The sequence below is a fragment of the Cibotium barometz genome, chromosome 15, assembly GCF_041138505.1.
Source record: "Cibotium barometz isolate CiBa-2024 chromosome 15, ASM4113850v1, whole genome shotgun sequence".
In the NCBI taxonomy this organism is placed as follows: Eukaryota; Viridiplantae; Streptophyta; class Polypodiopsida; order Cyatheales; family Cibotiaceae; genus Cibotium; species Cibotium barometz.
The window spans coordinates 37,590,582-37,609,693 of record NC_141060.1 but is presented as its reverse complement, the minus strand read 5'-3'; the positions used below and the strand labels follow the sequence as shown (position 1 = coordinate 37,609,693).

The 19,112-nt window shown below is 45.7% G+C and overlaps 1 protein-coding gene across 4 annotated transcripts in view; it reads left to right on the top strand.

Annotated features, from left to right (window-relative positions):
- The first annotated feature begins 1,952 nt into the window (after nucleotides 1–1,952).
- UGLYAH (ureidoglycine aminohydrolase) overlaps nucleotides 1,953–19,112 on the top strand; it is a 123,562-nt gene continuing 106,402 nt past the window's right edge. For all 4 annotated transcript variants that reach the window (XR_015267553.1, XM_086809609.1, XM_086809608.1 and 1 more), the window contains exons 1-2: nucleotides 1,953–2,252; nucleotides 2,509–2,634. Coding sequence is in view for 3 of the 4 variants with exons in the window: in XM_086809609.1 (XP_086665735.1) it covers nucleotides 2,168–2,252; nucleotides 2,509–2,634 (211 nt within the window). In the remaining variant the exon portion in view is untranslated. The remainder of the gene's footprint in view (nucleotides 2,253–2,508; nucleotides 2,635–19,112) is intronic.

Here is a 19,112-nt window from a genome sequence, read left to right as displayed (position 1 = left end):
GAACAATTGTAAGATATGTGGAGTGGTGTCCCCCAAGAAATAAAGGAAGGCACTCTTATTGGCTACTTTGGCAAAGGATAATGAGCTTGGACATCCATTTTGGATTGCCAAAGTGATTGGGATTAAAAAGGATAAAGTTGAAGAGACAATTATTTCAATCATTGTACATTATTAGCAAACTAATCACAAGGATGCCTTCAAAGGAAAATATAGCTTAGAGATGATTAGTGAACCAAAAGGTAGAAGTAAGAGGAGAAAGAACGCACATAGCATAAGCACTTTGAAGCTCGATGAGGTGGACATACTTGTGTACAACTTCTTTTTTAGTTCATGGAAATTGTACACCAGACAACGAATTTGATCATATTTCAATGATACGAGAAGCATGTTCACCTTGTGTCATCTCACTTTTTATGCCTGCAAGAAACAAACATTCATAAATTCTTTCCAACAACTTTTGAGTCCAGTAATAATTTTTCAAGCTATGGTATACCAATTCTATTTGGGAAAATCAACATTCTACACTATTAACTTATTAGATATAACAAGGTTTTGAAATAGTCAAGGCAAACTTTGATAATAAATAAGTTTTCCAATTCATAGTGAGATCAATAGTATACACCTCCAAATGTAAGTATATTTATATTCTTTGAAATGCTATAAACTAGCATTAGGGATAAACAATCTATCTCATGGGTGACAAGCATCCGTTTGTAAAAAAATCAAACTACTCATAAAATTTATGCATGACTTTAACAACACTCAACGAGATCACATTTGGACCAACATGAAAGACAATTTTCATGTTGGTACAGTATACACATATTTGTATTGATACAATTTTCATGTTGGTACAGTATACACATATTTGTATTGATACAATTTTCATGTTGGTACAATATGCACATATTTATATTGATATAGCACAAATTTAGGTAAGACCATATCTTTATTTCACGTTGTTACAATATATATACATATATTTGTATTGATATAGCACAAAATTAAGTAGGACCATGTCTTTATTTGTCAACTTATTTAAGAAGTGGCCTTTTTGAAATTTCTAAAAACAAGGGAAGGGGACAATTTGCCACATGTATGAGGAGCCTTTTAAGAAAAGTGGCATTTTAAAAACTTTTTGGATATCCATTATCCCCCTTTTGGCCTTTATCAACCTAAGATTGTCTCCAAAGGACACAAAGATTAGACATCTAAACAACTTTGTTAATCCATTTCTTATGAGGCCTAAAAAAGTCTCAATTTCTTTCTTGATGGAAAAGTGTGTGTGTGTGTGAGAGAGAGAGTGAGAGAGAGAGAGAGAGAAGAAGAAGAAGAAGAAGAAGAAGAAGAAGAAGAAGAAGAAGAAGAAGAGGGGGAAGGAGATGGAGGAGAGAGACATGGAAGAGAGAGTGTCTGCATAATAAATAGTAAATTTTTTAAACTTTTCTCCATTTTTAAGTTATCTTCCGAGCAAGTATTAAACAATCACTTAGGTACATGAAGCCCACAATATGTTGCTAGTCTCCTTAAATCCATGAATGCCATCTGAACTTGTACAACTTGGTTCACATAGTTTTGTAGGCGCGGCTCCAGAAATCGATGTAGCTTGCGAACAAGTATTGGTGTATTTTTGTCTGGGGGGGGTTGATGTTGTGCTTCTCCTATCCATGTTTGTGTAACCAATAACATGCCTTGCAGCTCTCCAGACCGCTAAAATCTTTCCAATCAAAGTCACACACAAAACTATTTTTTAAAAATATGTGAGAGTTGGTAATGAATTTAAATGCCGTGAAGGTAGGTTGAGACCGAGTATCTCCTTGGGGGGGGACGGGTGCCACCATTGGGCTATAGTGAGAAACCATTTCAGCTATTATCCCAAGTTTTTGTGTTCTCCACAAATACACGCTTAGTAGAGAGAGGAAAACAAGTTAGACCAAATATATTATTCTAATGACGAGGTTAGAAGGATAATCAAGGATTGGTTAGGGCATTAAACAATGTGATTTGGCGGGAAGAGATTGGGCAGGGGAAACGTGTGATGTACGGAAGAGGCTCTGCCGTTGGGCGGGGGATCTCTCTCCTATTTTTGCATGCCAGTTTCCACTTCACGGGCAAAGGGGCGCTTGTTGTTTTCTCCAGATTCTAGAACATTCCAGGGCCCTTCTTGATGGCGTGGGTTGTTGGGTTATTGCTAATGCAGGCCTCCATGGTGAACCTGCAGCTCCTCCTCTGTGTAGGCCTCGTCTTAGCAGGTCATTTTTGTCGCACTGAGATGCCAAATAATTCCATACTCAAGATTTAACCTAAATTCGCAGTTTTTAAATTTCGATTTCCAATGTATTCTCCCAGTATATGCTGTTTTTTATTGGTTTTTGTGATTTTGAAAATAAAATTCCTGCCAGTTTTTTTTTGGGTTGGAAATTCTGTTTTGGGTTCAAAACTCACATGTGAAAGGTGTGCTAAATATTTTGATTTTTTTTTGGGGGGTTGTATTTTTATTATTATTAGCCACAAGTGCACATGGATCAGGCTTTTCCGAGGAGTGTGGAGTTTTTGCTGCAGATGAACTTGGGGTTTCCTTTGAGCCTTACTCCAAGGTAACGGAGCCCACATTATCACCAAATCACTTGCAAGGTGCTCTTCTGCTCAACCTCCTTGAACTCAATGCATTATTCATCAATATAAGTAACCCTAGAATTACATCTAAACAATCATAATATTCAATTAGGCATAGTAAACATGTAACATAATACACATTATATACCAATTCATGAGCATTCCTCCAGCCTTTTAACTGATTCCTGCATTGCTTGCACCATTATCTATGTATTAATGTCTACAGTTGTCTTGCCATTTCAATCGACAAATAATGGATCACCGTTCAGGAGCTGTGCATGATGTCCGTTATGACAAGAGCTGATGGCCTTGGCGAGGATTCTGTACGCATGCCTGGTGATCAAGTGCCGGTTCTTGTCCTTCCCCCTCTTCTTAAAGAATAAGGTTGATGAATCCTTGCAGTAGCCACATTTTTCCTTAGGATTCTTTCCACTAGTGGATGTGTTTCAAGGACGAACACAAACAGAAGGTGTCCAAGATTCCCTACTATGAGTGCATTCTAGTGTGGTCTTGGTTAGGTCCATGTGAGTTATCCCTATGAAGAGACTAAAGAAGCTCAAGAGGTAGTCAAATACAACTCAAGAGGTCCATGTGAGTCATCCCTAATGAAAAGACGAAAGAAGCTCAAGAGGTAGTCAATTTGGGCATGTTCCTGGATTCATCTAGGTATATCTTTATCCTGTATTAGTGGACATGCAAATTTCACATTGTGAAGTTTTTGACCAAGTTGTGGCTAGTTGATATTGTGTTAATTCTTTCTATCAGTGGTGCATATTCCCTATCAACTACCTTTTTGTTGTAATAATTCTTTCTATTTGTTATGATCCCTTAGTGCTAGGCTTCATTATGGTTAAAGAGTCTGCCCTGCATCTCCGGAGCTCTAACAGAAACTCAGTACATAGACCTTTGTATGAATGTATGCTCTTATGTGTGTGAGCACGTAGGGGTGTGTGTGTGTGTGGGAGCATATATTGATACCAAGTTCTACACCCAGTATTGGGCATTGATGACGTTAGTGGGGATGTCGTAGTATCTAGTCCATACTATGCATGATGGAGTTGATGGTTTATTGTCTTGTGGATGACTACCATAAGGTTATAAATTGCACTTTCTTATAAGGTGAATTTGGGCATGTTCCTGGATTCATCTAGGTATATCTTTATGCTTTATTAGTGGACATGCACATTGTGAAGTTTTCGTCCAAGTTGCAGCCAGTTGATATTGTGTTAATTCTTTCTATCTTTAGTGGTGCATATGCCCTATCAACTACCTTTTTGTTGTAATAATTCTTTCTATTTGTTATGATCCCTTAGTGCTAGGCTTCATTATGGTTGAGTCTTCCCGACAAACTTAGTACATAGACCTTTGTATGAATGTATGCTCTTATGTGTGTGTGTGCACGTGTGGGGGGGAGCTTGTGTGTGTGTGTGTGTGTGTGGTGGAGACCGAGCAATCAAGGAGCTGTTTGCTGCGCGACCTAGTGTAGGGTTTTTCTACCCACGACAAAAATTGTTTGGAGGGTTTCCAATCCATGCGCAGTGTGCAGGACCCCTCCTAACCTACTGCGACCCTCCTAACTAGGGTTTATGTGCTTTTGACCTCCCTGTAGAATTTGTCGCCCACCTTCACTCTGTGCTTTCTCCTGCCCAGTGCCCCCCCGTGTGTGTGTGTGCGTGTTTGGGCCTTACCTTTTCTCTACACGACTTTGTTGCACAGGTTTTTTTTTTTTTTCTCATCTTCCTTCATTGTGTTCATCCCCTCATTTTCTTCGACTTTGCCTGTTTAATTTTTGTTTGTCCTCTTTCTCTTCTCCCCTGCTCTCTCTGTGTGTGTCTCTATGTGCGCTTGGGATTTTTTCCCCTTTTTTGTATAGTCTCTCTGTTATGGATTCAAGGCAAACTTTCAAGCGTGATGATATCAAGAGAAGACAAGTTCTCATTGGAGATTCAGATGCTTGCCTTTTACACTATGAAAATCCAGGTTTGCAGATACTCTTCATGAAGGCTTTACTGAAATCAAAAAAGTCTAGGAGACTTCTACACCTCAATTCCGTGTCAAAATCCATGGACATATAATGCTTGATCCTGTTATGAATCTGGCTTAGAAGGCAGTTGTCCTTTTTTTCCCTACGAAAATGCCATATCCATTGCATGTTGCACAATGGCTTAAAGCGTTGATTGGGGGTTGTTTTGTAGCTTGTGTGTATAAAACTGACCGTGGCTTTTTTGAAGTGATATTCACAGATCCACAATACAAACAATCTGATACCAATGTGATATGCAGCGGAAGTCTTTGTATTGGAAGATCCTGTCACACAAGTGCTCACACCGTCTTCTGTATCATCCTGAGTTTCGTGAGTTTAGCAATCCACTTTAATACTTCAAACTTCAAAGAGATGAGAGAGAGATATGAGAACTATACACTAGATTGGGTCCCGAATTACCCACTGAAGGGCCCCCTATCCCGATAACGAGATAGTGTTCGCTTTATTTCTTTAGAGAGAATGACTGTAGATAAGCCAAACGCAAGATCTCGGAGGATCGGAAGCCTGGCTGAACTGTACACGGCAGTAGAAACACCTCGATGAACTGATCTCGAGCCTATGCACTCTTCCCAAGGGCATGAGGAAGGGCTGCACACCTGAGGCTGAGAAAAGAAGGCGGTGGACTGTTCTAAGCTATGTTAGAATGCTGTAAATGCTGTGTTACCTTCACTAGAGGGCTGTAGCATGTATGGATGATGCATATAGGCGGAGGAACTGCTGTAGGACTGAAAACGCAAGGTAGCACTGCTGTGGAACTGTAAACGCAGGGCTGTGCTGATGCTGGACAGAAAAACGCAGGACTGTTTGCTGTTTTGGGGGACTGTGGAGGACTGAACTGCAGGCGGCTGTGTACTATGCAGAAAACGCAGAGATGCCTGCTGAATTGGGGCCTGAAAAGGTGCTGAAAACAGGCGCCTATGTCCTGAATGGCTGCGCCTAGCTCTGCAAGGACTTGGACTGCTGTAGATGCTGATTGGAAGCAAAACGCAAGTAGATCATCTCAGCCTTCAGCGTTTTCAGTCCACAGCACAAGGAGCATCAACGCATGAAGCAGTCCGTCATCCATCATCAAAACGCAGCATAGAAGCAATTCAGTACCTTGCGTTTTCAGCACACATACAGTTTTTCAGCATACATATCTTCATCGTTTTGCTATTTCACTTTGGTGAAGGTAAAACTCAGCATTCATATTCATTTCAGCATTCATTCACAGCCTAGAAACAGTCCCAATCAGCCCATACCTCAGCCTCAGATTTGCAGCCTTCCCTCATTCCATTGGGAAGAGTGCATAGGCTCGAGATTGGTCATCATTGGTGCTTCTACAGCCGTGTACAATTCAGCCCGACTCTTGGTCCTCCGAGATCTTGCGTTTGGCTTATCGTCAGTCGAAAGTCAGTCTCTTCAAAGTAATAAAGCAAATACTATTCCGGTAACGAGATAGGGGGCCCTTCAGTGGGTAATTCGGGACCCCATACGGTGTACTGTCTCTCTCTCTCTCTCTCTCTCTCTCTCTCTCTCTCTAAATCTCTTAAAGTTCGAAGTTATCAAAGTGGATTGCTAAACTCGCGAAACTCAGGATATAGAAGGCGGTGCGAGACTTGTGTGACAGGATTACGAATACTTCTGCTGCATGTTACATTGGTATCAGATTCAGCTTGTCCACACACATTGCATCCTAGCGTGAGGGCATCCTTTGATGGTCAAATTGCGTTCCGACACGACCACCGACTTCAGCATCATGTCTACAGAGGAGAGTACACATCAGCCGGAAGACGTCTCCCTCGAAGGAGACCTTGCTCTTCCAACTACCGCAGATACCATAGCTCTATTCAGAGCTCAGAGCCGGCTTCTTATGGAGAGTCTTTAACTCTTGGAGGCAACAACAGCATGATCTTCTCCTCCTCCAGTAACCCCCGACTACATCTCCCTCTTCTTTCAGATGGAACAACATAGAAGAGAAGACGAGGTTTGACGGAGAGAAGAAAAAGCTGAAGTTGAAGCAAGAAAGCAACAAGAAAAAGCAGATAGATGGGACTATGAGGAAGCCCAATGCAGGATCGAAGAAGACTGACGTCAGGCTGAACTCGTCGCTCGGGAGCACCAACGAGAGCTCGATCAAGAACGTATGTTACTCAAGCACCAAAGGGAAAAGGAGGCCATGCATGTGAGATATCAGCACCTCTGTTTAGTTTCCCCAGCCTTAGGTGCCACCAGCCAGTAGCCTGCGACATCGACTACCGTCATTCAAACTAAATCAAATTTTAGTAAGTATGATGGTAAGTGTGATCATTTAGTAATTAATCAATTCATTCATTAATTTACTACTCATTTTCCTTTAGCTAGGATTACAGATCCACAGGATAGAGTCCGTGTAGCGGCTCCCCACCTTACGGGTGAGGCAGTCACTTGGTGGCAGCATTGGTCTAGTCTTCATACAGACCAGACCGTAGGTGTCACAACTTTTAGTTGGGATACATTTGTTAATGACCTAAAGACCAGATTTCTCGCTCCTTAGTATATGACCAGCCTGGCAGATGAGTTCTATGGACTCAAACAGAACGGGTCACTAGTGCTTTAGTTTTTCGGAAAGGTTATAACTTTAGCACAACAGTTAGGGTTATCTAAGTAGGCCAAGATGGATCAATTCATTCGTGGATTAGATCCTAATATCCAGTTCACAGTTCATAACTTTGAACCCAGTACCTATGACCGGGCTTTGACTCTGGCTCAAAATGAAGAAATGAAGATGAACGGAGGCAAGCCTAAGCAGTCGTTGCAGTCTAGTACCAAACCCCAGCAGCAACAATCTACTGCGCAGCTAGGGAAGGGTAATGCATCTTCTAAAGATGCTAAGAAGGACGACAGTAATAGCTCTAGTTTAGGGGGTAAGAAGGATAAGGAATCCAAGCCTAAGAAAAACCCCGAGGAAAAGGCTAAAGCAGGCATCACTAGAGGTTATCTTCCTCTAGAGGAGCAAAGGAAATACCAGTCAGAAAACAGATGTTTTTTCTGTCATACCATCGGGCATGGTAAGAAGGATTGCCACAAATGGCAAGCGGAGCAAGCCTCCAAAGCTCCTTCTGCCATAGTTGCCACAGCATCTCCAGCTCCTCCAGCCCCGCCTACTACCACAAATGCAGTTCAGCTTTTACCTTCTATGCATTATATGCCATCCGTGGTATTTGATGCTAAGCAGGAGGGTGAGAGCGATGCTGCACAGAAAAGCCTCATCCTAGCTTATGGCTCTGCCAAGGGACGACAGTTTGTAGTCCTATTCGACATGGGCAGTTCTGAAGACGCCATCTCTCCCCAGTTGGCTAACAAGATGAGCTGCACATTAGTGCCATATCATTTGGATGTGGATGGGTTCACACTTGGTCTCCGCACCCACATATCTCAGAAGGCGTAGCAGTTTGCCTTTGAAGTTCAAAAGGCCTCATTCCAATGAGATTTCATTGTCTCGCCTCTTTTGGGGTGTGACATGATCTTAGGAATCCAGTGGTTTCGTCAATATGAGCCTATTCCCGATGGGGGGTTGGACACTTTTACTATCTGTAAAGGTTTTCTTGAGCCCGTCATGATTCGTGGGGATAGAAGAATTCTTGGCATCTCACTGATTTCTAATCTCTAGGCCCGACGAGCTATCCGCAAAAGGGAGCGGAAGGGACACTACTTTATGTTCGTGCTTAGACAACCTCTACCTTATCGGTAGCACCTATCTCATCTTCAGTCCCACAGTTAGCAGACCTCCTGTCTAGACATCAGGACATTATGCTTAGGGACGATCTCCCGCCCAGTCTTCCCGCATCACGTCTTGAGGACCATCATATCGATTTGGTCCTCGGATCAGAACCTCCTAGCAGGTTCCCTTATCGTCTTTCCAAGACTTTAGAGGGCGAGCTAGAAAGACAGTTATCTGAGCTTCTCCGAGTTGGATTTGTTTGGCCTTCTTCCTCACCATTTGCTGCACCCATCCTGTTTGTCCAAAGAAGGACAAGTCTGCACGCCTTTGTGTAGACTACAGGGCATTGAATAAACTCACCATTAAGAATAAGTTTCCTATGCCAAGGATTGAGTACATTTTGGAGTGTTTAGACGGTGCAAAATTTTTCACTAAGATTGCCCTTAAGAGTGGTTACCATTAGGTCCGCATTTTCGAAGCTGACATTCCAAAACAGCTGTTCGGATAGAGCTCATAGTCATGCCTTTTGAGCTTACCAGTGCACCCGCAACCTTCAATAAAATGATGTCCAAGATTTTCGCAGTTCTTATTGGTAAGTGTGTCTTCATCTTTCTTGATGACATACTTGTATTCTGAGCCACTGCGGAGCAGCATGAGAAAGATGTGGAGAAAGTCTTGCAACTTTTGTGAGATAATGGGATCTACATAAACGCCAAAAAGTCTATCTTCGGCGTTAAAGAGGTTCAATACTTGGGCTATATCATCAGTTCCAATGGGATTCGCTTGGACCCCTCAAAGGTTCAAGAGATCTTGGATTGGGACATCCCTCAGACTGCCCAAGAGATCCGTTCTTTCGTAGGTCTTTGCCAAGCCTACAGCACCCATGTTCACCAGTTTTCCAACCTTGCAGCACCTCTCACCGACTTGCTCAAGGGGGTGAAGACTCGCAGGACAAAAAGTCTCAATCACACGCAAGGTGCTTGATGCATTCTGTGCCCTCTAGAAAGCTGTCTCAGAAGCGTCTGTTTTGAAGTTAGCATGTTGGGATGAACCTTTTGAGGTCATTACCGATGCAAGCAATGTAGCCATAGGTGCAGTTCTCCAGCAAGACAACAGACCCGTGGCCTACTACAGTCGAAAGTTGGATGTCGCCGAAAAGAATTATTCAGTTTATGACAAAGAGCTTTTGGGTGTGATCACATCACTCAAACATTGGAAACGTTTCCTTTATGGACAGGTTTTTACAGTCAAAACAGACCACCAAGCACTGGCTTCAAACCTTGCCAAGTGTCCAGTGGAGTTATCGGCAAGCCAGATGGAGTCATCTCTTCCAACAATTTGGAGGAATGATGGAGTACATTCCTGGTAAGCATAACCCAGTTGATGCTCTTAGTCGAAAGGCCAGCATCCAGGCAGTGCAGGAGTCTACCATTCTCGAACCGGGGAAAGACTTAGATTGCATGAAAGACCAATATGTCGACTTCCTTGAGTTTGATACTCAATACAATTTGGCCCTCACTTCTGAGCCTAGCCATTATTCAGTGTAGAACGGTTGGTTGTTCTTCAAGAACCGTCCCCGCGTCATTTAGGAAAAGCGAGCAACTCTTCTCCATGATGTCCATGACTCCTTAGTTGGAGGACATAGAGGTATCAACAAGACCCTTGAGAAACTAGAACGGTCCTTTTATTGGCCAAAAATGAGGTGTGATGTATATTCACATGTTCAAGCCTGTAAGATTTGTCAAAAAATTAAGGTTTCACATACAAAAAAGGTTGGGTTACTTCAACCTTTTGCCTATCCGTGACGGACCTTTCATCGACATTTCTGTGGACTTTGTAGTGCCTCTACTAGCATCCACCGGATCCCGTAACACGTAGTGTTTTATCTTTGTGGATCGCTTCAGTAAGTTCTGCATGCTCATCCCATGTAAGCATATTGCCACAATTGAGGACGTAGCCCGTCTTTTTCTCAAGCATTGGTACCCCATTTGTGGTTTGCCTAGCACCATCACCTCAGACAGAGATTTCAAGTTTACCTTGCATTTTTGGAGGGCATTATTCAAAAACTTTGGAACCAAGTTACAGTTGTCTAGTGCATTCCATCCACAGACAGAGACAGACGGCCAGACAGAAATCTATAACCAGTTGGCCTTTGATGTTCTCAAGTCATATTGTCATGACCAGCAGTCCAAATGGGAACATTATCTTCCATTGGTCCAAGCCATCTTAAACGATACTCACTCATCTAGTGTCGGGCGGACTCCGTATGAAATAGCCTTTGGTGGTCGTTTCTCTTCTCTCTTGACGAGATTGGTGTCTCTATCTCTTGAGGCTAACAAAACGACGGAAGCATTTTCCAAAATCATTGAGTTAGTTAAGGGGATTGGGTCTATCTGCGCATCATGAGACAGAGATTGAAACAAGTGGGCAAACGTTATCCCAAGCTTTCTTTCTGTAGTTTTGGACCTTTTCCAATAGTTAAAAAGATAACTGATGTCTCCATGAAGTTGAAGTTGCCTAACAGTTGGACGATGCATGATGTTTTCCATGTTTCTTGGCTAAAACCATATGACGGACAAGAAGTGTTTGATGTTTCAGATAAATAGCAGCCAAACGTGGTAGACGAAGGAGAAGTCATTGAGCTTGAGCAGATCCCTTTTCATCGTTGGAAGCATGGTTCTGGTCGAAGAATACGTCAGTTCTATACGAAGTTCTGAGATCGAGGTACCTACGAAGCCGTTTGGCTAGATGAGGAGTTCTTTTAAGAGTACCCCTAGTTATTGGCGGACTACTTGGAAGCCATGAACCTGCCGCCAAGCTTAGCAGGAGGGAATGTCACATGCACTCTGCACTGTAGTGCATGGTGACAAGATGGCTCATCATCATCACTGCAACATTGTACAGTATTTGTCGTACGTCATGACCCCATTGTAATCCTCAGTCTAGGATAAGTCAGGCACGAGCTACGTAGGTCATTCCTCAGCCATAGGAAGTGAGTCAGTTAGTCAAGTCCCTTAGCTCACTTGAAGAGATTCATTCATGCATGTAGAGTTAGTAGAAACCTTAGGGTTTGCATTAGAAAGCACTCTGCATATTGCATTGTTAGAATTGTGCATCTCTTGTGTATATGGGCTCTACCCATTGTTGGGTGTTTTATGCTTTTTCTCCTATTTTTAGGGGTCATGGAGCAGTCGGCTTGCTCTAGGAGTAGTCGGCCAGCTTCTACACAACACTATAAAAGCAGGCCTCCAATCATCACTTTATTCATCCATTCCCTTGCACAAGTTCAACACCGTGTTGCTGGCCATTGCCATTGTAAAGCTTTACTGCTGTTATAAAAGGTGATCTTATCCAACACTCTCTATCTCCTTTGCACTCTCTCATATGTTTACAGTTTTGCTTCCGCCCTGTGCTATCTCCTTCATGGTATCATACGCTTAGGTCGTGGCTGCTCCAAACCTTGCAAATTTGCCCAGTTTTGCCGTGCGTTTTGCCTCCATCACTTCTCTGGCTGTAGATCAATCCATACTGTTGCTGCGTTTTCAGTACGTTGCTGCGTTTCTAGTCCAGCCCTCTTCTGGTTGCTGTCGGCCAGCCCTACAGGCTGTGTTTTGCTCTTCAAAGGCAGATCTTGAAGTGTTTTGGCTGCGTTTTCTCCTACAGAGGCTATCCGGCCAGTTTTGGTGGCTGCGTTTTCTTCTACAGAGGCAAACGGTGGAGTTGTGGCTGTGTTCTCTGCACCGGCATCAAATTTGGTGAGTTCTCTTGCATGTGGAGTTGCCAGACAAGTGGCTGTACATTTTCTTCTTCCTCCACGAGTCCCTACCCTTCTGGTAGGAGGTTCCCGGTGGATCTTGGACTGTTTTGCTGCTGTCCCGCCTCTTTCTCTCTACGGTTTGAGAGGGGGCTGATTGTTCCTGGTGCCTCGCTTCGTTGGAAAGCACTTGAGAGAAGTGTTTGAGAGCTGAGATTTGTTCTTTGCTGCTGTGGATATGGCTCCCCCTTTTACGAACAAAGATGATAAGTTGAAAGGATCCAACTACGCTCATTGGAAGCTTTAGATGCAGGTCTGGTTCATCCACAAGGGTTTGTGGGACATTGTTCAGGGCACTGAAAGGAGGTTAGAAGTCTTTTGTCTTTATGATGACACCAGGGCCTTTGTTGTGGGTGTGCCCGCCCTTGTAGGTGTTTTCTCATTTTTCCTCACTCCCCGTATTTTTTTCCCATTTTTCCCTATTTTTCTGTGGCTTGGGTGGCAGCCCCGTGGTGGTAGGAGGACCTCTGAAGTTGGCTGACTGCATTTGGACATGCTGCTGCTGACTGATTGTGTTGCTTCAGGTCCACGACCTCCCACATGAGCTGGCCGACACCCCTGTTGCTGGCCGACTGGTGATCATGGCTGGTCGTGGAGGTTCAGGCCCTGTCGGCTGCCCTACAGCAGGCCAACTGCTGTTTGGGGGCCATATAAAATGGCCCCACAGCCCCTTGTCACATTTGTATCATTACGGGATCTTCTTTGTGTATATAGAGCAGACTTACACGCCTCTCTCTCTCTCTCTCTCTCTCTCTCTTGTGCTGTTGTTTTCTGCATTGCATTCGCTCGTGTGTTCCCAGATCTGGTCATCATCTCCGCTGCGTATTCTGACATGGTATGAGAGCCCTAGGCTCTTGATAGTTCTTGGGATTTGTGTGAGGAAGAGGGGGACTGTTGTGTTGCTGATTGGTGGACTGTTCGGGAAGAGGAGAAGCAAGAGGACGACGGGTTGATTTGCTGGATAGCCACTTGCAGGTGTAAGTTCTTCTTTGTTCCCACCCACCCACCCTTTTTCAGAGTACGTCCCCGCAAATGGCAGATCTGTTAGAGATGGCCGAGAGGCATGTGAAGATCTCTACACTCCCCACGTTCCCGGTGGACCATTAGTTGGATGGGAACAACTACGGCATATGGAAGGTTATGATGGAATCTGTTCTGGAGTCTTACAACCTTGCTGATTTCATTGTTGTTGGGGTTCGACGGCCGGAAGAAGAGGAAGGGGAGTTACCGTAGATCCGAAAGGACCGAGAGGCAGAGGCACAGATGTGGGATTGTGTCAACGCCAGGGTCCGTTCGTTTATCTTTCTCAACTGCACACCACAGGTAATCAATCATGTAAAGCATATGGTGCTAGCCAGAGGTATATGGCAGCATTTGGCTTCTCTTTACAACAGGGTATCGCCCATGAAGAGGATTTTCTTGGAAGTACAGATGCGGGTTATGAGCCCTGCAAAGTCGTTGACGATGCGGGAGCGTATTAACAAGCTGCAAGCTCTTCAGCCGGAAGTTCTTCAAGCTGGGAAGGAGATATCGTCAGAGGACATGGCCATAACGTTGCTGTCACATTTGTCCTCTCAGTACTCAGCATTTTACTCGTGTTTGATTACCAGTGGCAGGCTCAGCACCATCACGTGGGAGGAGCTTGTGCCCATGGTGTTGGACCAAGAGGAACGATTCACGAACCCTCCTCAGGGTGGAGGTTCGGAGGCCTTAACTGGCCAACGGTCGAAAGACCGTAACACGGGCAAAGGGAAGGCTTCATCGGAGAAGTGTTCTGAGAAGAAGTCCGTCGCTGATCGTGAGAAACTAAAGGCAGAGAGGACCTGTGGTGCTTCCAAGCACATGACCCCTTCTCGTTGAGATTTACAGGATCTCTGCACAGGTATTATGGTCACATTCTAACTGGGGATACATCCACTATCCCAATTCACAGTGAGGGTAGGTTGGAGATAGTCCTATTTTTCTGTGGCTTGGGTGGCAGCCCCGTGGTGGTAGGAGGACCTCTGAAGCTGGCCGACTGCATTTGGACATGCTGCTGCTGATTGATTGACCTCCCACATGAGCTGGCCGACACCCCTGCTGCTGGCCGACTGGTGATCATGGCTGGTCGTGGAGGTTTAGGCCTTGTCGGTTGCCCTATAGCAGGCCGACTGCTGTTTGGGGGCCATATAAAATGGCCCCACAGCCCCTTGTCACATTTGTATCATTACGGGATCTTCTTTGTGTATATAGAGCAGAGTTACATGCCTCTATCTTTCTCTCTCTTGTGCTGTTGTTTTTTGCATTGCGTTTGCTCTTGTGTTCCCAGATCTGGTCATCATCTCTGCTGCGTATTCTGACAAAGGAAGCCCAAGCGTCCTCAAAACTCCAAGAGGTGGACTCAAGATCAGGAGGATGAATTTCCTGTGGAATTACAAGACTGGGAGAATTGGGACTCAAAGGCGCATTCTGTGCTTGTGCGGATCATTACCGAGGAGGTCTTACCGGCAGTGCAAACTTTCTCCAGTGCTCATTAGGTATGGTCAAAGTTGGAGGATCTCTTTGCACGAGATTCATCGATGAGGGCAGTTACCTTGCAGGGACAGCTCTACGGTTTGTTATTTCTTGAAGGCAATTCCATGCCGTCTTTTCTCATGAAGGCCAAGGTTATCCATGACCAGTTACTGGCTATGGGTGCTGCTTTGTCCTCTTCTTAGCTGGCTGCTCTTATCCTCACCAAGCTTCCTCCGGACTATGATGTTATTTCTCGATCTTTGTACCACTCAGTTGGATTTTGATGATCTTAGCTCCCTACTTTTGGAGGAGTCTGTTCTCATCTCACAGGGTAAGTTGAAGGTGTCAGTCAATAGTTTTGACCAGGCACTTTCCTCAGTTCAAAAGAAAGGTCGGAGTTGTGTTAGAAGTCATCTCTTGTCTAGATTTATACACCAGGGCCTTTGTTGTGGGTGTGCCCGCTCTTATGAGGTGTTTTTCCATTTTTCCCCACTCTCCGTATTTTTCCCCTATTTTTCCCATTTTTTCTGAGGCTTGGGAGGGCTGCCAGAGGGTGCCAAGAGCAGTACAGTGCTGGCCGACTGGGTGTTGATGAGTCGTGGGCACTCTTGCTGCTGGCCGACTGGTTTTCATCAGTCGTGGGCACTAGATTGCTGGCCGACTGCATTTATGTAGTCGTGGACCTTTTTATCAGTCGTGGGCTTTTCCTTATGCTGGCCGACTGCCCTCTAGGGGGGTATATATAGGTCCTCAGCCCCCATACCTCATTTGTATCATTCCTCGGGATCTTCTTGTGTATATAGAGCAGAGTTACACGCCTACATCTGTCTCTCTTTTGTGCTGTTTTTCTGCCTGCGTTTTTGCTCTTGTGTTCCCAGATTTGGTCATCATCTCCGCTGCATATTCTGACATGGTATCAGAGCCCTAGGCTCTAGATAGGTCTTGGGATTTGTGTGAGCAAGAGGGGGACTGTTTTGTGGCTGATTGGTGGACTGTTTTGGGCTGATCGGGAAGAGGAGAAGCAAGAGGAAGGCGGGCTGATTTGCTGGACAGCCACTTGCAGGTATTAGTTCTTCTTTGTTTCCACCCACCCACCCACCCTTTTCAGAGTACATCCCCACTATGGCAGATCTGTTTGAGATGGCTGAGAGACATGTGAAGATCCCGACACTCCCCACGTTCCCGGTGGACCGTCAGTTGGACGGGAGCAACTACGGCATATGGAAGGTGATGATGGAATCCGTTCTGGAGTCTTACGACCTCGCCGATTTCGTCGTTGTTGGTGTTCCACGGCCGGAAGTAGAGGAAGGGGAGTTACCGTCAACCCGAAAGGACCGGGAGGCCCAGACGTAGATGCGGGATCGCGTCAACGCCAGGGTCCGTTCGTTTATTTTCCTCAACTGCACACCACAGGTAATCAATCATGTAAAGCACATGACGCTGGCCAGAGGTATATGGCAGCATTTGGCCTCACTTTACAACAGGGTATCGCCCATGAAGAGGATTTCCTTGGAAGTACAGATGCGGGTTATGAGCCGTGCAAAGTCGTCGACGATGCGGGAGCATATTAACAAGCTGCAGGCTCTTCAGCAGGAAGTTCTCCAGGCTGGGAAGGAGATATCGTCAGAGGACATGGCCATAACGTTGCTGTCACACTTGCCCTCTTCGTACTCAGCATTCTACTCGTCGTTGATTACCAGTGGCAGGCTCAGCACCATCACGTGGGAGGAGCTTGTGCCCATGGTCTTGGACCAGGAGGAACGATTCACGAACCCTCCTCAGGGTGGAGGTTCGGAGGCCTTTACTGGCCAACGGTCGAAAGGCCGTAACTCGGGCAAAGGGAAGGCTTCATCGGAGAAGTCTTCTGAGAAGAAGTTCGACGCTGACCGCGAGAAACTGAAGGCAGAGAGGACCTGTAATGATTGTGGCGAGAAAGGCCACTACTGGAGGCAGTGTCCCAAGCGGAAGACCGAGAAGGGTGAAGACTCCTCAGCAATCATGAAGACTCCGGCTTTTGTGCACCTGGAGGTGATGGACACCGATGCTTCATTTTCTTCAGGCAGGGAGGAGATTGGAGGACTCTCCGCAACGGATACTCGGGAGTGGATTCTCGATAGTGGTGCTTCCAGGCACATGACTCCTTCCCGTTCCAGTTTACAGGATCTCTGCAGGTGTTCTGGTCATATTCTTACTGGGGATACGTCCACTATCCCAGTTCACAGTGAGGGCAGGATGGAGATAGTTCTCGATGGCAGAGGGGGGAAGCATTCCTCCCAGGTGTTGTATGTTCCGGCACTCGGTTTTCATCTGTTGTCAGTGCAGAATGGAGTCTACAGGCTTTCAGCACTCTCTCCCCCATGTCCTCAGGATTGTGATGAGTGGCAGTCTGGTAATGGCTACTCAAGTGTGGATACGCTGCAGGTACCGGCTTTCCGAGACCAGATGGTGGATAGCTTACTAGTAGTTGGCAGCAGTTGGCAGGAACTTTCCAGTACTGAGGTTGGTAGTTCTTGTGTTCGTGAGTCAGAGGAAGCTGAACAGGTCACTTATGCTCTGATGTCTCGTCGTGTTCGGGACATAGAACTTCCAGTAGTTGAGGATGTTCTTTCCACGGGGACCTTTCGGAAAGCCAGGCAGGTGGCAGGTGCTTACTTGCAGAAGGAGGTGGTTTCTCCAGGCTTTGTGGTTCTGGATTCAGAGGGGGTGGTTGACAGGTTTCATCAGGTTTCCAGGACTTGTTTATGCACCGTAACAGGTGTTGATCCTTGTGAGCAGTGTGATGTCTCTCTGACTCAGAAGCTGTATGGTTCATTGATCTGGTTGATGGACACCAGATTGGACGGGAGCTTCCTCATGAGGCAGTTGAGCTCATGGTTGCAGATGTCTCTTTGGGAGGCAGGATTGCATTTCCTGTGGTTTCTGCAGCATGCGAAGGATCATGGACTCTTGTACAGAGGAGGGGGATTGTTGGATGGAGTCCGACTCCACGGTTGGAGTGACTTGGTTTGGGGAGGAGATCCGGACACGAGGGGATCTACTTCAGGCCTAGGAGCAATTTTTCGGAGCAAGAGGAGGTTGCATTGCTTCCACTGGAGGAACCCATGGTCATCCTGAGGCACTTTGTTCATGAACAGATCGTTGCTGATGACATCTTGCTGGAGTTCTGTTCGACGGAGGACAGTACGGTGGACCTCTTCACGAAGTCGCTCTCTCAGGACTTGCTCGGGCGGCACCCCAGCTCCATGTGGTTGGTTTCACAGCCAGGAGCTGAGAGGGGGCGTTAGAAGTCATCTCCTGTCTAGATTTATACACCAGGGCCTTTGTTGTGGGTGTGCCCGCCTTTATGAGGTGTTTTCCCATTTTTCCCCACTCTCCGTATTTTTCCCCTATTTTTCCCATTTTTTCTGAGGCTTGGGAGGGCTGCCAGAGGGTGCCAAGAGCAGTACAGTGCTGGCCGACTGGGTGTTGATCAGTCGTGGGCACTCTTGCTGCTGGCCGACTGGTTTTCATCAGTCGTGGGCACCAGATTGCTGGCCGACTGCATTTATGTAGTCGTGGACCTTTTTATCAGTCGTCGTGGGCTTTTCCTTATGCTGGCCGACTGCCCTCTAGGGGGGTATATATAGGTCCTCAGCCCCCATACCTCATTTGTATCATTCCTCGGGATCTTCTTGTGTATATAGAGCAGAGTTACACACCTACATCTGTCTCTCTTTTGTGCTGTTTTTCTGCCTGCGTTTTTGCTCGTGTTCCCAGATTTGGTCATCATCTCCGCTGCATATTCTGACAAGTTGTTGTTTCTCTTGCGGAAAAAGAGGCCATCTGTCAAGGATTGTTTGTCCAAGAAGAAGGACAAGACCAAGGGCAAGGCTTCATCTTAGAGAAAAGGCAAAGACATGACACATGATAGTGATACAGATTCCATTACCACTTCTAGGGCTCCCAGGGCGCTTCTGGCTCAGGAGACCCCAAATGGTGTGCTTCTCTAGTACACATGCAATTTCCCCCCATGTGCTTCCAGCCAGAAGAGGCTTGTGGGAGGGAGAGGGGGCTAATTACAGCTCCACCTACTGGTTCATGGAGACCGTGATTCGGAGTTCCAAGCTTTAGACATCTGGCAAGACATGGTTATCTTTGGTCCAGCAGAGATTATGAACTGGATCTGTTCCAAGTTCATTGTTCGAGGCTTTTGGGACGTGATGTGTTTCGTCCACTGTTGGGGATTATGGCCGTGGTGTGTCTAGCAGCTCATCATCTATTCTTGGAGTTCACTGCACACTTGTGTAGGAATTCGTGGCCAAGCAAAGTTCCTTGATGTTCGTGGTGGCATCTTGTTTCGAGGAAACAGGTTGGTGGGTGCTCTCTCCGAGGTGATTCCAGTATTCGCGGTGCTGGAGGATCCATGGTTGCATCTTCATCAACTTATCTTCTTCCGACTCTTGCACACTATTTTTCTCCTATTT